The sequence below is a fragment of the Lathyrus oleraceus genome, chromosome 3 (genome assembly GCF_024323335.1).
Source record: "Lathyrus oleraceus cultivar Zhongwan6 chromosome 3, CAAS_Psat_ZW6_1.0, whole genome shotgun sequence".
Classification (NCBI taxonomy): Eukaryota; Viridiplantae; Streptophyta; class Magnoliopsida; order Fabales; family Fabaceae; genus Lathyrus; species Lathyrus oleraceus.
Genome location: NC_066581.1, coordinates 289,512,016 through 289,530,436, shown reverse-complemented (window position 1 = coordinate 289,530,436; position 18,421 = coordinate 289,512,016). Strand labels below are relative to the sequence as shown.

Sequence of the window (18,421 nt, the reverse complement as noted above, 5' to 3'; positions counted from 1 at the left end):
ATTATGGTGAAAATTCTTAGAGGTTAGTCTGGTGAAAGTTTGGATCCGTAGAATCTTATGTTCCTCTTAAAAGTTCGAATTATTGTGTATTTAATCACATTAGACAAATGGACAAAACATAACATTCAGTATGCCGAATCACTGGTTTTGATAATACTTGTTTGTTGGAGAGTCTGAGTAAGTGCTAAGAGCAATAATGAACAAATGACTAGAACTTCTAAGAAACTTTAACACCATATTTCTACCCAACTTTATAATTCCTGAATCATTAGTTTGTTGTTGCTTTCGACATTCTCCGATAATATGCATCTAAGTAGAGTCTAGGTTTTAGGGGCTTCCCTGATATCTTGTGTCTCTGCTAGCTGAATTACTAGAAATTAACAAACACATAAATTTATGGACAATATTAAATTATCTTACTTTACAAGTTACTATTACATTGTAGTGAAATCAATGAAGGAGAATAATGACCTCCAACAAAAAGGAATAAAAAATTAATACATTGTATATATTGAACAACTCTTTCGGTGAATACATAAATAAACCTCGCAAATAAACTTACACTTAATTAAACTAATTTGTAAACAAATCTTAGATACTGAATTTCAATCAAAATAAGGAGGTGGAAGCAATTCAAGCTTCAGGTGTTTCTTCTGTCTTTTCCTCAGTTTCTTCTTCTGGCTTTGATGGTTCATCATCATCATCAGCCGTCTTTGATGGTTCAACACCATCATCATCCTCAGCTGGTTCAGCTGGTTCAGGAGGTGGAGTTGCATTCTTCCTGTTTGCAGCTGCTTGAAGCACATGATTGTAGTTTCCTTTCTCCATGAAAAGCTGTTGAAAATGGTGCCTGCAATAGAGAACACCATCTAGGGCAGCATAGGATGAATGTGTAAGGTGGCACCCTGCATGAGCACACCTAAAGCAGTTCTTGTGGTAGCATTCTCCTTCCAATGACATCTATTTCACAAAGCAAAAGTTTTATAATTAGTTTCCTTCAATTAGCTATACATTGTTTCAAATTATTACTGATGTCGACTCATCGCGTCAGAGCCAGGTCAATGTTAGGGTTTCATATGTTTCTTGCGTATGTATGTAAAATAAAAAGTGTTCATGATTTCACGTGCTAGTTTGTAATTGTGAATTTAACAAGGAAATTGAGTTTGATGATGTTACAAACCTTTTCCAAAGGATAGACTGTTTTTGTGCAAACTGAGCATTTGTCTAGAGTCCCACTGAACATAGAGGACATTCTGGTGGGTGCCCTATTCTGTAAATGAACAAAGTTATAAAAGATAGGTTAAACAATATTTAAGAACACTCAGCATTATCATGGTTTTAATTTGCAGTCGTATTATAAAAGATTTTAATTCTTTCATAACCGCGTCACAATTTCGATTTTGACCGCATATGTAAGGTTGGATAGTGAACATACCACAGACTCATTTTGTTTCTCAGTAGCCTTTGCTGCCACAATTTACCCATGAAAAACAACATATCATATGTTAGCAAAAAAAAAACACAAAACATGAATGTAACTAAACAAAAATAATGATACAAGAAAATGGTTTGCATATTAATTACCATTCTGGAAGTTCTTGCTGAAATTTCCTGATTCCTTGAAAAGCTGTTCAAAATGTGTCTTACAATAGAGGACACCATCCATTGATGAGTAGGTGCTCATCTGATCAACACGTAAGAGATTAGTCTATACAGTTGCACACACAGATAAAATCCTATTTACGATGATTCAGATGTATTCAACCATAGAATTAGAGATTATAAAATGATAAAGAAGAATGTGATGGAAGCATATACCGTAAGATTTCCCTTGCAGTGACTGCATTTGAAGCAACTTTTATGGTAAGGTATACCTTCAAGAGTTAACAAATCAACCACATAAACAGTTTTATCACAAGCTGCACATTTATCAAGAGTTCCAGTGAATGACATTTTGTTGTTTCTTAAATTATTTACTCAAAAATGAGAAAGAAAAATAAAGTAATCTCTTGCTTGTGATCTATGGATAAGAGAAAATAAGACTCATAAGTTGCACATCATGCATGATAAATAAGGGATTGAATAAAGGACTTTGATATGTTTAAGCAAAGTAATTTATATCAGACTATAGCCGATTTGATTCTAGTGGTGAATTATTGAAGAGTGATTAGAGACCTCACAATATTAAGGAAATTATGTAAAAATAATATGTTGTAATTTGTGGATACAATTTTGTTGTTTTGAGTGAAAACAGGTTGGTCTCTGACCTTTTCAATAGTTATACTAATTGTGTTTATAACAAAAATAACTCATTTCAATTTTTCTCTCCCTATTCTCGCACTTAAATTTGTCAAATATTTTATTATGTTTTATTAGGTATAATTTGTTTATGCTTTAATGAGAGTCACATATAATGCACATAATGTTTCGTTGTTATCTTTTAATTAAAAATTGATTCAATTTTGTAATGATTATGATTTTATGTCCATAAATGGTATTTATGGTGTTCTTTAAGGGGGAAGAGAAACAAGGCCAAAGATCAATATTATTGTCTTGTAAATTATGTGTACAATTGTATACTAAGAATTTTGATATTTTAGAAATTATGCGATTATATTTTGATAAATCTTTTAGGTATTCGTGAATTTTAGTTGTAATATGTATTTAAATTTTTATTTATTTTAAAATAAATTATTATTAAAAAATCTTATAAATTATTTATATTTGCCGTGAAGAAATTAATTTTCTTAATGTTTAAAATTTATTTTAATAATTAAGTGAGTATTCCATGGATGGTGAAAGGAGTTAAAAGAATGACTTTAAATAAGTTAATGATAAAAAAAATTACACTCACACACTTAAATATGTAAGAATGTTTGTGGTATGAATTAACTTTTGATTTCTATAGCAACAAGTTAGATATTCTTAATTTTGGAATTATATTGGTTTTGACCTAATATCCACCTCATTTTTGTATCTATTTATTTTATTTTTATATATTAAATTGATGTGATTTTAGTAATTTTTTATTAATTTTATTATTATTTAAAATAAAAATATAAAATTAATATCTCACTAATAATCATAAGTTTTTCAAAAAAAATTCACCAATAGTAATACTAGACCAATAAATTTATGTAATTTTAAGATTAAATGTTGTTTTTTATTGTCTTTTGTATCATTTTCAATGTATTTTTTTAAAATCAATAAAAAGAACACAACCTGCGAACTCATTAATGAATGGATCGGGTCGAGTCGGTTTTGATAATGAAATTGCATGTTGGACAACAGACACAATCCATTGGAATTCAAACGTGTTAGATATCAGATTAGGGCAAACCCGATACAATTCAACTCGCATGCACCCCTAAAAATGATAAGAGAAATAAAACAAGAAACAAACCAAAAACTTAATTTCTAGTTTTTGTTTATGATAATAGTTGGATACTAAACATAAACAAATACAACACGGATAATGTGCTAAAAAAATAATCACCAAATACAAGCAGGGAGCAAACTTTTATTATCCATACAAACTCCGAAACTTCAAAGGAAAATGATACTAAAGTCTACAATACCAGCTTACACTTTAGAACAATCTGTAGGCTTAAACGACAACTTCTTTGCTTTAAGATCATAACCAATCAATAAATTTTGTTGTGCCAAGTTTCCAAAGATGGCGATATCTTGAGCGGATTGAAATGCAAAACATGTAATGCCATCAGAAACTTGAACAAAAGTACTAATAGGATGTAACACAACATCCGCGCCTTTGAAGTGCGCGGTGATCAAAGGAAATTTAGGTTCTTCCGACGTGAGTGCATAACAAAGGCTAAATAATTGATCAGGATCCTTAACACGCTTGAGTTTCACAACTTTTGCAACTTCTGATTCCAAATTAGAATAGATATTGGACGGTAGAAATGTCAATGTTGTACCAGAATCAATGATGATGTTACCTTCACCAGCAGCATCAGTTGATGATGAAGATGATGATGCGAATTCAACTCTTTTGGTTCCGACGGAAAATGATTCTAATGTCAGATAGTAATAAGTTTCTGTGTTCTTAGTAATAATAGGAGTTGAAACAACACCAGTACCAGAAACAATTGCAACATCTCCAAAATTGAGTTTACTCGTAACATTTGAAGTTGAATTTGATATAACCAATGATAGTGGTAAACAATAAGAGAATTTACCACCAATTGAGGGTCCTAACCGTGTTATAAGAGAATTTGGGCCGATTCCGAGACCAACTATACCAGAGCTTCTACCTTCAAAAGAAACTTTGTTGTGAGTTGCGCATCCTATAACTGTTTTAGGAAATGAAACGGAAACACCAGTGGTGGATTCCAATGTAAGAGTATCAACGCTAACATTTCCTACTGAATGTGATCCGTCGCCATAGACAATAGAATATTCACAATTATCTTTGTCACCGCAGGACGAACGACTCACGGATTCACATACATTGGACGAACAAGGAATGTTTTTGTAAGTAGATGATTTTGCTGGTTTAAACTTAGGAGTAGTTTGGTTGAAACATAGTTCACAAGGCTCACACTGAAGCCAAACAATGCTACTACCGGTATCAGCTATACCGACTTGCTTAAATGGTGGAGTACCAATCGAATAGGTCATGAGATATACACCGTCATCGGGGAGTATGGTTGATTTGGGTGCATTTTTTACTGCATTTTTAAAGAAATGACTGGCGCGATTGACTGAACGACGTGCGACATTGATAAAGTTTTGGTATTTGTTTTGGTTAGGTTGAAAAAATGGTGATTTTTCAGAATCACGGTGGATGAGTTCAACACTGAAACCATTGTTTAGTGCATGAGAAAGAGAAACAATGAAACTAAAAAGACAAAAGAAAATTAAAGTTTGAAAGTTATGTGAACTCATTTTTATATGGATGGGTTTGATGTGAATGTTTTGATGCAACTATGATGTTTTTAGACCCTTTTTATAGAGTGGAGGAGAATGTATATGGACACATAATTAAAAATACATAAATAGAAAATGTCAAGATATAGTAAAAGAATTGTGATTATTCAGCTATCTTTCATAAAGGATTAAATAAAAAAGGTAAGTATTAAATAAAGGAGGAGTATCATATCAGATACAATTAATTTGGTGGAATTTTCATTTGATGCTATTATATTTTATGGTATTATTAATGATTTGCTTTTTTATTGAACATTCTATTGATGATTTGTTGAAAGTTGAAATCAAACAACAAATATTTTATTATTATTGTTATTATTATCATATATTTAAATTTGGTAAGTGATTCTATTGTATTATATCATGTCTAAACACATAAAAACAAGATAAGTGATGAATCTTTAAACCATGTATGTGAATGTAAGTACAATATGTTAAACAAATATAATAGTAAAAAAAATTATGATAGTTCATAATATTTTTTTAACTTAAATATTATTTTTATATTAATCAATAAGAAAAGAGATGATGCACGGATAGTGAAAATTTTAAAATAATTATATGACATAATAAAATGGTATATTTTTATTGAATTTTTATTGAATGACAATGTAAAAAAAATTATACTGTCAGTGCATCATCATTAAACTCTTAATCAATTAATTCAATGGCAATCAAACAACAATTATTATTATTATTATTATTATTATTATTATTATTATTATTATTATATATTCATAATTAAACTAGGTAAGTGATCCTATTATATTATATCAAATCTAAATACATAAAAACAAAATAAGTGATGAAACTTTAAACCGTATGCGTTAATGTAAAAAGCCAATATGTTAAACAAACATAATAGTAAAAGTAAAAAAAGATTTTTTTATGATGGTTCATAATATCTTTTCTGGTTTAAATATCATTTTCTATGAATGTAATTACTAGTGGAGATCCATTCCTTAAATTTCTTTATTTCTAGAATATTTAATAGTTATTGAATAATGTCAACTTATATAACGGTTCGAAATATTTAATTAAGACAATAACTGTAATTTTTTAATAAGATGAAATTTGTTGGCATACAATTGAGATTCCTCAAAAATATAAAAAATATTAATATTCAAATTTGTATGACTTTTTTAAACTCTTGAAATTTTTTACTATCATGATTCATAATGTATTATGAATTTTTTATTCACTTTGTTTTTTCTATCATCATGTTTTAATGTTAAATTTTTCTTCTTCTTATTTTTCTATCATAAGTTGTATGCTATATTATTTTTATTTTATTTTTTATTCATTCTAATATTTTATTCTATCATCATATTTATTTATACCGATCAATTATTATTATTTACTTAAATTTTTATTTGATCTAATATTCCCAATTTCTTGCTTATATGTTTTTTTAGATGTTTTTAATTGATATTGTGTTAAAGTTATTTTACTATTATTAAAATTTTATAAGTAGATATTGTATTTAACTCTGCTACATGCGCTAGTATGTCTAGAGAGTGGGGGAGAATGGTGTTCAGTTGGTAGAAGGAGCTTGGGGATAGAAGATTCAATCTCTAAGACCATGAAAGTTCGAGGAAGAATATGAGCAATGGCAACAACAACATGAGTTTAAGAGTTTATGGAGATGTTGATGAGGTAATCATTCATGCCAAAAGAGATGTTAGAGGAAGAAATTTTATGATATTCTTTGGAGTATATGGCACTAGGTTTCTCGCTACCAAGTTGGACAACATCTTCATTGGTAATTATAAGCATTTTGTCAACATGCCAAAGTTTCATAGAAAGCAAGAATCCTTTGATAGCAGGTTTCGAGGTCGGGAGGGTTCATGTTGAGGAGATAGGAGCTCACGATTCTAAGGAGTTTCGTAGTGGAGCGCACTGCATGGTATGAGGAAATTCAGGACATTATGAGGACCCTCAAACTTATTCAAACGTCTTGAAAAACCATAACATTAATGTTGAGTTCAAAAACCCTATCTCAATGCCTCTTCTCCAAGATGGGAATGTTTGGAAGGATAATGGTCGCCGTTTTAGTCCAACGTCTGGACATTTGAAGTTTGCATGGAATATGAAGATCAATGGAAGATGTTTCACAAAACATTTGTTGGTATTGTGGAAAACCCTGGAACAACATACAATATTTAAGAAATCTTTAACACATATGGTTATTTTATTGTGAAAGTTACTCCTTTTGGAGCTAACCTTTGCTTGCTTGAACATAGGCAAGAGGGTGAACTGTCTTAGTTGTTGGAATCTATTGGGGATTGGTTTCGCCAATGGTTCAAGGAGATAAAGATATGGGATTCCAAGGATGTAGACCAAGAACAAGTAACTTGGTTAAGGATCTATGGGGTTCCTTGCCATGCTTAGTTCCCTAGTTTTTTCAAATTTATTTCAAAGCCAGTAGAAGTGTATTTGTGTGCTAATGACACCACTAGAGATCAAACCAGATTGGATGTATCAAAGAACCTAATGAGAACCAAGTCTCCATGGTTGTGAATGAGTTTTTTAAGACGAAAATCAATGGAGCCATTTTCAGTTTGAAGGTGGTCGATGACTCCCATGGGCCTCTAAGGAATAGTCTTCCATCGGGGGTGGCAGAATCATCAAGACTCATTAGAGTCAGAAACCAACTCAGATGATTGGAGAGGTGATGGCATCGAGGATGATGGGACTGAAGAAAAAGCATATGAGGATCAATCTGGTTCTAATGCAAGCAGAGTATGTATGTGGGAGAAGTAAAAACATGCCTTAATAGATTTATCACATAATTTAGGCGAAAAAGGTGTCGAGAATAGAAAGGTAGCCCATATAGAGTCAGTGGTTGATGAGACTTTTGACCAAAATCCTAAATCAAACCTTGAAGGAGTGGGTAAAATTTGTTGGAAATGCGACTTCACACACAAGAGGGGGGGGGGGGGGGGGGTTGAATTGCGTGTTTTAGAAAAACTTAAGTTTGAAAAACTTTTCAGATTATACTTTTAAAACATTTTAGAAATATTTAGAATTAAGCAGTGGAAAAATAAAATTCATGAAGTAAAATGCAAAAAATAAAAGTTAAGGTAAGAGAGAGGAATAATAGAAGTTATATAGGTTCGTCCAAAAGAAAAGACTTAATCATATTGAAGCTATACCCGAACGTATCGCACGCTCAAACATACAACAGATTCGCCATCGAACTTTATTTATTCCCAAAGGAAAGGGAAAACATCGATAAAACCCAGGGGAAAGAGATATGATGGGTAAGGAAGTCGGTTACGCAAGGGGAATGTATTAGCACCCCTAACATCCATGGTACTCCATGGGAACCGTTTTGATTGTTCTTGCTCGAATGGGTGTGAGATCTCAAGATTACTCGCAAAAGAATAAGAGAAAATGAAAGAATAGATAAAGTGCTCGGTGAGGATTAGGGCCCTCATGCCTACGTATCCTCATAGTGAAATGAGGAATTCAGAGCTCCGTAGTTCAAAGAACTAGTGATGGGAGATGAAAAGAATTATGATAACAAGTATGGTCTGAACCGAAGAATAATGTGATTTGAACTACAAAAGGGGTGAAATATGAACCCAAGAGTAAAACTGGCGTTGACCAATATGTGGACTAGCCGACAGTGTCTGCCACTATATGGTATAGTCGAAAACAAGGAGAATTAAGTGTTTGGATACGAGTCAAACAACTCTTGGTTCACAAGCTGGCACAAGATGGAGCTCAAAGAGGTAGTGTATTTCGCTCAAAGAATAGGGTATATCACACGGAGTGAATGAAGGTAGAATATGAATGCATCATGGAGATGAATGACCAAGGTCACAGAAAGGAAGGATTTGGTAACAGTGATTGAAGATGTGCAGTTTGAAACCAAAGGGTCAAGGTATACGTCGGAATCCATAGGAGAGGTGGAATTTGTACCATATAGGGAAGGTGGCACAAACCACAAGTAAGGGGCCTAAGGCATGGCATCACTGTATGGTTGGACCGAAAAAGAGGAATTAAATGTCTGGGTACAAGCTAAACAACTCTAGGTACAAATTTGAATTCACTATTATATGGTCCTAAAAGGGTGTATATGGAATTCCAAAGAAAATTGTATTTCGGTTTCAAAGAAACAATATGTCACTAGGGTGAACGGTTTAATGGTTCCCTAAAGCGGAAGGAAGAATAATAAATAAGTATGCTTGCAGAGGATTCGAACCCTCATGCCTACGTATTCTCATAGTGCAATGAGAAAGTCAGAGCAATCGTAGTTCAACCTACTACGACTGGAACAAAAGGGAATGAGGTTGATTTTCCAGGGTAAACTACCCTCCAAGGATGGAAAAGGAGTGTCAAGGTTCACAACCTTCTAGGCAAGATATCACTACCAGAGTTTAAAACTGATGATGTCGAGGAACTGAATTGCCAAAGTTTATCACCTTACAGGGTGAAGAGAAACAAATGCCAGAGTCTATGACTCTTAAGGCAAAGAACTGAATCGAATAGTCAAGGTTTATCATCTTACAGGGCAAAGAGAAACATATGCCAGAGTCTACGATTATCAGGGCAGAGAACTGAATTGAATAACCAAGATTTATCACCTCACAAGGCTGAGAAACATATGCCAGAGTCCATGACTCTCAAGGCAAATAACTGAATCGAATAGCCAAGGTTTATCACCTTATAAGGCAAAGAGAAACATATGCCAGAGTCCATGACTCTCAAGGTAAAAAACTAAATTGTACTGCCAAGGTTTATCACCTTACAAGGCAAAGGGAAACATATGTCATAGTCCATGGCTCTCAGGGCAAAAAGCTTAATGGCCAAGGTTTACCACCTTACAAGGCAAAGAATAAGTGTCAAGGCTTATCACCTTTCAATGAAAAGAATTGAATGAAAGAGGATGTACAACCACAAGTTGCTAATAGCAAAAGATGCTCCATCGTTGGAGTGTTGAATGATTGATACTTGTTTGAAGTAGAAGAGTTGTCAATTGCATGATTCAAATTGCACTAAAGTCTATGAACAAGGGCGAGTGCTTTGAATAGCTAGGGCCTACGCCCTGTATGCAAAGTCACTCTAGACAAGGGTAGGAGAAACCCTGTCTCATCATTCCTTATCACTTAAGGCTCATAGCGTGTAACCCTTATCATGATTGACAAATGTTGTTAGAGGATTCTGATTATTGATCTTGCTGATGCCATATTGTTTGTTGTGTTGAGAAGGTTTAACAATTGTTTGATACAAATTATGCTAAAGTCTACGAATGATGGCGAATGCTTTGAATAACTAAGGCATACGCCACATACGCAAAGTCATTCTAGACAAGGGTAAGAGAAACTTCGCCTTATCATTCCTCATTGCTTAAGGCTTATAACTTACAATTTGAATCACCCTTGTCGAATGTTTATACCTTTTCGGTGCTTGAGAGGTAGTCCACTTTGCTAGCTATGCTTGACCGATGTTGACTTGAAGTCTTTGAGGTCTTGAGCTCTTGAGATTCAGCGTATCCACAATAGCTTGAGTGCAATGAAATTTTCATATCAAGTGATCAAGAGTCTTTTGATCACTTGAATAGACTTGGGGTTTACAACATAATTACAAAGGATTTTGTTGACCAAAGTGACCTTTGGTCAACACTAACCGATGGGGATTTTGTTAATTTGGTTAACTGTTAGTTGTTGTTAGTTGTTAGTTATTCACATTCCAAATTCAGCTTGGTTATGTTAAGAATTTTTTAATAAGTTAAAGAAAACGAGTTGCTAAAAAAAACAATTGTTGTGATGAAATCAATGTTGTGAAATGGATGGTATTATTAGTTAGTTAGAATTGGTGAACTGAAGTTATGTCCATCCCTTAGTGTTAATAAGGATTTGTCAATAACAGAAAATGTCATGTTCAAACTGAGATCTTGCAATGGAACAAACTAACCAATCAATTCTGAATTAGTTTTGTTAAATAAATGCGAAACTATTAATGCTTGCAAATTGGTTTGCGAATGGTTGTTGACTGAATTACAAGCTCCTGACTTAGTTGTTGTTTATTATGGACCTGTGATATTTAGTTGTTAATTCAAAATATGCAGAATGTTGTTGGTTAAATTGTTAATTAAGTTCTGTTAGTTGGTTTTGATCAAAGGGAAACCTATATTTCTGTTGGAGCCAGTGCCATTGTTATGGATTATTGATTGAGTTGTGTATGCATTAGTATGGATGAATGCTATATTTGAATGGTTTTAAATAAGTTTCAAAGGACTTAAATGAAAACATGGTTTAAAATAATGACTTTAATTTTGTAGGGATGGAAAGGTGTGCATGCAAGCTTTATAACATGAAAAGATGGGGCTGCCACGGCTCGGACTTGGAAGCTTGGTTATGAAGAGTGGATGGAATCAGTCATGGGATTACTTAAGACTTGCTTCATGTAGATTTATAATTGGAGGTTACTTTTATAATTTTGGATTGTAATTTTGAATAGAAATGTGAATATGGATTGGTTGATAATGGTTGAGTATTGTAATAAAAATGAATTGAGAGTTTGTAAAAAAAGGATTTGAATGTTAGTTAATAAATGCTTGAATGTAAATTCATAAATGGATTTAAATGTATGGAATAGAACTTGAATGGTACTAGACTTGATTTGGTATGGAATTGCATTGAATAAGAAGATTTCTTGAATATGTATTAATAACAAAGTTTTGTTTGAATGAATATTTGATAGGTGATATTAAATTGGACTTTGAAAGTTGAATGGGAACAAAATCGAGATGTGATTCTAAAGTGTAAATTGAATTAAAATATAATTTAAGATGGAATGTTATAAACATTTGGAAAGTTGAAGATTATGAAAAAGTTAATTAAAAGTAATTTGAAAATTGTTATAAAATACTTTTTTGAAATGGATTTTTAATATTAATAATGGTTTGGAAATTTAAATTAACATTTGAAAATTGATTGAAGACAAATCAAAATGGAAAGAAAGATAAGTGGTTGATGAATCTTGATGTCAAATGGTCTTAGAAGTGGATTGTTGACTTTGGTTAACAGCAGACCGAAGTCAACTGTGAGGCATGAATTAGGTTTTTCACATGTAATGCAATCAGGGCATTATTCACAAGAAACAAAGACTATTGTTTAATTCACAATGAATCAAGACATATGGACCAATGCTTTTGTCAATACCAAAAGACTAAGGCAATGTGTGAAATAAGATGACGTATCAACCATGTAGACATATAGATGATGGATGATGCATGATATGATACCCAAACATCTTTCCCCGATGAACTAGTGTTTATACTAAGCACATGGTGACAAATTAAGCCATAAGGCACATTAGGATCACAACTCCCCCTGATTAGGGTTTTGAGCCAAAGTAAGGTCAACAAATGAATCACCCACAATGAGCACCCACAATTAGGGTTTTATGGATCAAAAGATTCATCTAGAACAAGAGCCAAGCACATTAGGGTTTAGGCATGAAAGATCCAGATGCAATCCTCAAGATAAAGAAAGACCACATTCTGTTTTTAACAAGCTTTGAATTTATGAGATTCTATTAACATGAATGCTTGATGCATATGAATACAGATGAATCTTAAGTCATGGGTCAGATGAGAAGTGAAAAGGGGAGGGCAAATTTTGGGGTACGACACATATCCCCAAGAATTGTTCTCGAGATTATTCAATAAACTTAAGAACTTTTAGTAGGTTGAACTCTCGAACAAGGAAAATGAAGTTTTTGGCTAAATTCCAACCAAACAACAAATACGAAGAGAAGCAGCGAGTGTTCCTTCCAAATGATGGATTGAAGCAGTTAGTCTTCTTTTCATAAGAAACTTGGAGCGGCCCGTCTTCAAAGTTCAAAATAATATTTTCATGGGCTGATCTTGAACCTGAGAGAGGTTTTAACACCCGACTGAGCTCGCGAACCAAAACTTGGTTTTATACCATGCTAAAAAAAACTTATGAGATTTTAATACATGAATGATCTCGAACCGAAACAAGATTTTAAAATCCGGGTTGAGCTTAAACTGAATCTTGGTTTTATACTGGACTGACCAAGGACCTTTGAGATTTTAATATCGGGTTTATCTCGGACCTAAACGGAGACTTGATCACACAATCTCCAAGCCAAAGCTTTTCACATGTTTAGCTTAGAACCCAAATGAAAAATCTCTAAGATGAATTATTCAACCAAGGTAAAAACAAACTCCCTTGGTGAATTTACAAATCCACCCTTTCAGAATTACAACTTCCTCACTAGCAAAACGACTTTCTCGAAAGCACAACGACTGATTTTTAGTGAGAAAAAGTAAACAAAAGTTTTTTTTAGAGAGAAAGTGAGAAGTGAGGAATGAAAACTCATGATTATTTTCACATCTTGCACCAATCGATTGGTTGGCATAAAATAATCGATTAATAAGTTCAAAAAGGTAATAAAATATATTTAGTTGTTGCCAAGCATTAAAGTATTATCCAAATCGCATATGGTGCATTTTTCAATTGATCCAATCAATTTCCATAAGGTGTCAATCGATTAGAAATAACAAAATTTTACCTAAAGCTTTTATGACAGTTCCCAAATCATCTGGCATGACTTCAAGGAATTTTTAGAAATATTTTCTTGGAAAAAAAGAAGTTTGAAAACTTGTTTGTGTGTATCTGTGTGATTAACTATACTAACTTACGAGAAAACCCTTATGCTTTTACAATATATTCACTCAGACTTATCGTGGCTGACTTTTATATACTTCAAGACTTGTGAAATGTTTCATTCTTGTAGACACTTGCTTGAGCTTGAGATAAGGCTTAAGTTATATTCAATTTAGATGTCATCATTTGAGAAGGAAGTCCTATTGATTCAGTTTCATCTTTAACCGTTCTTTGGTTATCATCAAAGACTTGTTATCATTATCAAAGACATGCTCATCTTTAATAGTTACCATCATCAAAAGGATGTTCATCTTCATTGGAACTTCCTAGATTAAAAACCTGCAAAACAAGGTTCCACAAACTTCGAAACATGAAGGCAAATGAGATCAGGGAAAAGGGTGATATCATGGACATCGGTCATTCAATAGACCTGGTTCAGGAGGTGGATATTGCCATGTGCCAAGTTGTTAGGCCTTTGTGATAACTCACTATTTGTGAGAGATTCAAGCCCTTAACACTTGACTTAATTTTTTTTATTAACAAGTTTTTTATTAGGTTTATTTAAGTTTATTTTGTTGCTTTAGGTAATTTTCTGAAGCGCATAATAGGTGTTCTATTTTGCGAGTTTTATGTGTTTATACCTTCATTGAAGGTCTATGAAATTAGGGCAAATGTGACAACAATGTGAAGATTAGAGTGCAAGTAAGTTGATTTATGAACTGCATTGAACCAAACCATATTTATAATTCAGTTCAGTTTATAATAACTATTTCAATAAAAATACAGTTAACTGTTAAAATGGTTTCAATTCAGTTTAAAACTAGTTTATAACCAGTTTATGTTTATAAACTAGTTTATAATTAGTTTCCAATTATAAACCAATTTTATAATTTGAACTCTTTTAAAATTAATTTTTTTAATTTCATAAAAAAATAATTAATTTTAAATTCTTTTTTTATAATATTTGAAAATATTTATTTTTATAAAAAAATCTTTTATTTATAAAAATTAAATTAAAATTTTTATTTTTCTGGAAAAAAAGAAAATAAATCGGAATAAATTTTTAAAAAATTTTATGGCAATTTTTTTTAAATAAATCATTTTAATTTTAATTTTTCAGAAAAAAAAATCCAGAATAAAATTTTTTCGAACATTTTTTTCTGAAAAATAAAATTTTATATTTTTTTTTCTATATAAAAAGTTTCATAATAATAAATTTTAAAATTTGTGGGAAAATTTTCACTACAAAAATTTTTATATTCTGATTTTTTTTTCAAAAAAAAATATTTTTCCAAAATATTTTTATTTCAAAAAACAATAACTTTTTATTTTTTTTATTTCAAATTAAATTATATTTTTTTAATGAATAAAGAAAACTATTTTCAGAATTTTTTTATTTTATTTTATGGAATGCAAAATATTTTATTTTTCAGATTTTTTTTCTAAAAAAACTATGTTTTTTTATAACTTTATTTTAAATTTTCAATAAAATATTTTTTATTTTTCATAATTACAAACATTTTATAATATCATTTTTTTTTGTTTTCACTCTCAATAATTCTTCTTCTTTTTATAAAAAAAATTATTTATATAATTAAAGCTGTTTATAAAAGAAAACTAGTTATGAACTGATTTTAAACTGAATTATAATTGTTTGATTTAAATGGTTCAATTCATTAACCATTCAAGTGGTTCAATTATTTTATGGTGTAATGTAATTCAGTTTATTAATATAGTTTGGTTAACCATATTTTTGCACACCCATAAGATCAAGCACTACAAGACAAAATCCTGCAAAAGCTGATATGCATAAAATTGTGTGTGTTGTTGTTAGTCTATACAACAGACTTGCCATTAGACATGATGTCTCATGCATGCTGAAATTGTACTACTTGAAGTTGATTTGAAGAAATGGAGAAGGAATATGTTATAATTAGTGGGCCAAAACAAGGAATATCCATAAAGCCCGTGATTTAATGACAAGAAAAAAAACCCTAAAAGTTAGAGGGTATAAAAGGAACCTCTTAGACGAAATGGAAAGGGGTTCAGAAGTTGGAAACTTAAGAAATTACTCTAAAAAATATCTTACTGAAGAAGAAGAAGTCTGAACCAATAATAAAGAGTTCGTTCATTCTCCTCCATTGAAGAAGTGATGAGCATCCTGACATGATAGAAATTGCCTCTTGTTAATTGAAAGATTGCAAGGAGTAAAGTGTCATACTCAGGTTTTCATTTTCTTTTCATTTCTATTTGAAATGTTGAATTTAAGAACTTGTGTTGTTGTATTTATTTTGCTCATCATGAGCTAAACCTCTTTATGTTGAGCAATGTGAAGTTTAATGAAAATTAGTATTTTGTGTTAACATGGTGTGGTTTGAGTGATGCATTTTAATATATGAAATAATGTTATACATTTGTTTCTTTGCTTGTTCACCTAAGAGATAGGTCAAAGTTGGTTAAGAATTTATATATCTATTAACTGACGGACTTCATAAGTAAATATGGTTGAAAATAGTATGATAAACATATTCACTAGATTAGTCACTTTACAGATAAAGGACTACAACCATAGGGGAAATGAAAATATGCAAAAGAACATGCTTTAATGTTATTGTGAGACTTACATAGTTGTTCCCTTGACTTATTACACATGCCTTGATGTTGTAGACAAACACCATTATATCACCTTCGACCTCATTTGTCATGACATGTCTCATCAGACACATATATAATTTGAACTTTATTAGATGGGTCATTGCCTAACATGCCTTTTACTGTTGATTTAAAATATGAATTTTATTAGATGGATCATTTTACAACATGCCTCTTACTATTGATGTAACTTCTTTATCATCACTCATCATTTATTGTATTTCAACTTGAATATGTGACAACCTAATATTATTGTTACCTTTTTTGCTCATGGTTATTCACAAGACTTTAATGTTAGAATCAATTTAATTTATTACGATATATATGTGATCAATACTCTTACTTCTAGGTTACTTTCTACAATTTGATTATGTATACTTGCACATATCAATAGTTCACACAATAAATTTTTGAAGCCATTGTTGGGGATTGTATTAATAACACTTTGATTTTTTTTAAAAATTTGTAAAAAGTATGTTATACCCCAATTTTGTCCTACCTAATTTGCATTGCATTTTTTCTAGTTCATTTCCATCAGCATCAACATGATCATTTTATCTGGTCATGAATTATCCTCAGTTTAAAGATCATTCATCTATATAAGTTTGACTTCCTTTTCTATATTAGTTCAATAAATTCATCTGCATCATTTGTTGACCACTAACTTTAGGTGAAAAAAATTCAAAATTAATGTTTGACCTTTGATTTTGTTTCATTTAAGTATTATTTCACATATGTCTTTAGTTTTTTCATTTTTTTATTCCAACTTTTAATTTAATATTTTAATCTTTAGTCACTTTGTTAATTATGGTCAGAAGTTTCAAAGTAATTAAGACATTATTTGTAATCAAATTAGATCACTTTGCATTATTTTTAAAGTATTATTTTTAAGTACATCCATAATAAACCACTTTAACTCATTTCTTATCTTATAATCTAAACCATCTTTTTATCACATTAACATATTTTGATTTTACACTTAGTCAATTTTACCACATTTATTTTTATATCTCATTAATTAATAAAAGATTTTTTAAGATTAAAAAATGGAATTTCATTAAATTTGTTTTATGTTTATTACACTTTACATGAAAAAAGGAAATTTTGTTTTATGTTAAAAATCTTTGCTCCAACGCCAAGTGAATTTTAAAAATCAATTCACTTCAAATCATTTTCATTGTTAACCCCACAAACACAAATTTAACGCTTGACCCAACATCAAGCTCTTTTCATAATCAAACTCAAAACGATTAATTCATACCTTGACAATTTCAATAATAATGAAAGAAAAAGGCTACCTGGGAAAGAGGTTCAGTCATTTCCCAGAGTATCGACCCAAGTTGTAATAGCTTGCAAGTTATAAATACTCATCTTTCACCAAAATTCAAGTGTGCCCCTTTCTCGCAATAAATTGAAAGAGAAATGCTATCCGGGGGAAAGGTTTAGTCATAACCTTGAGTATTAGATCTAAGTCGTAATAAATTGCAAATCATAAACACTCATCTTTCACCAAAACTTCAACACGTCTCCTTTTCTAAATAAATTGAAAGAAAAAGACTATCTGGGTAAAAGGTCTAGTCATAGTCCAAAACACTAAGCCCGAGTCGTAATAGTTTGCAAGGCCGAATGTTTTTCTTTCATCCAAAGCACTTGTAAATATTCGAATCTTTTCGCAAAAAAATTGGAAAGAAAAAGGCTACCTGGGTGAAAGGTCTAGTCATAGTCCCGAGTATTAGACCCAAGTCGTAATAACTTGCAAGTCATAAACACTCATCTTCCAATTCTAAAACATACTCAAACAAATCCTAATTTCTCGCCCCTGTGCGATCGAAAACCTTTTTAAAAAGAACATTTTTAGTTTGTTCTAACGTGAACACAAACAAGCGCTTAACCCTCCCCTACGAGCATACAAGTCAACATTTAATGGTTAGAACATGATCTAAACACTTGGTTGATAAAACAAACCAACCAATAATTATGTAGTTTTCTACGCTGAACTACGAAGCTTTGAGTTCCTCATTGTACCCGAGGATACGTAGGAGAAAGACCCACAATCTTGTCAAGCACCCTAATAAAAAAATTTGAGACCCCTTTTCTTTTCCTTTTGCATATTTTATCACTCGAAGAAAACACATAACAAAATCTAACATTCAATCACAAGTTTAACTAAAAGG

General features: G+C 31.4%; 2 protein-coding genes across 2 annotated transcripts; both read right to left on the bottom strand.

Annotated features, from left to right (window-relative positions):
* Positions 1 to 525: 525 nt before the first annotated feature.
* Positions 526 to 2,055, bottom strand: LOC127129178 (LIM domain-containing protein PLIM2c). The gene is made up of 5 exons (XM_051058458.1): positions 1,819 to 2,055; positions 1,585 to 1,684; positions 1,436 to 1,467; positions 1,181 to 1,270; positions 526 to 960 (listed from the first exon to the last, which is right to left on the bottom strand). The coding sequence occupies exons 1-5, from the start codon at positions 1,951 to 1,953 to the stop codon at positions 634 to 636; spliced, it is 684 nt and encodes a 227-aa protein (XP_050914415.1). The 5' UTR covers positions 1,954 to 2,055; the 3' UTR covers positions 526 to 633.
* A 1,491-nt stretch (positions 2,056 to 3,546) lies between these two features.
* On the bottom strand, positions 3,547 to 4,908 carry LOC127129177 (aspartic proteinase CDR1-like). Its single transcript, XM_051058457.1, has one exon. It carries the CDS (start codon positions 4,906 to 4,908, stop codon positions 3,583 to 3,585), a length of 1,326 nt encoding a protein of 441 aa, XP_050914414.1. The 3' UTR covers positions 3,547 to 3,582.
* Positions 4,909 to 18,421: the final 13,513 nt, after the last annotated feature.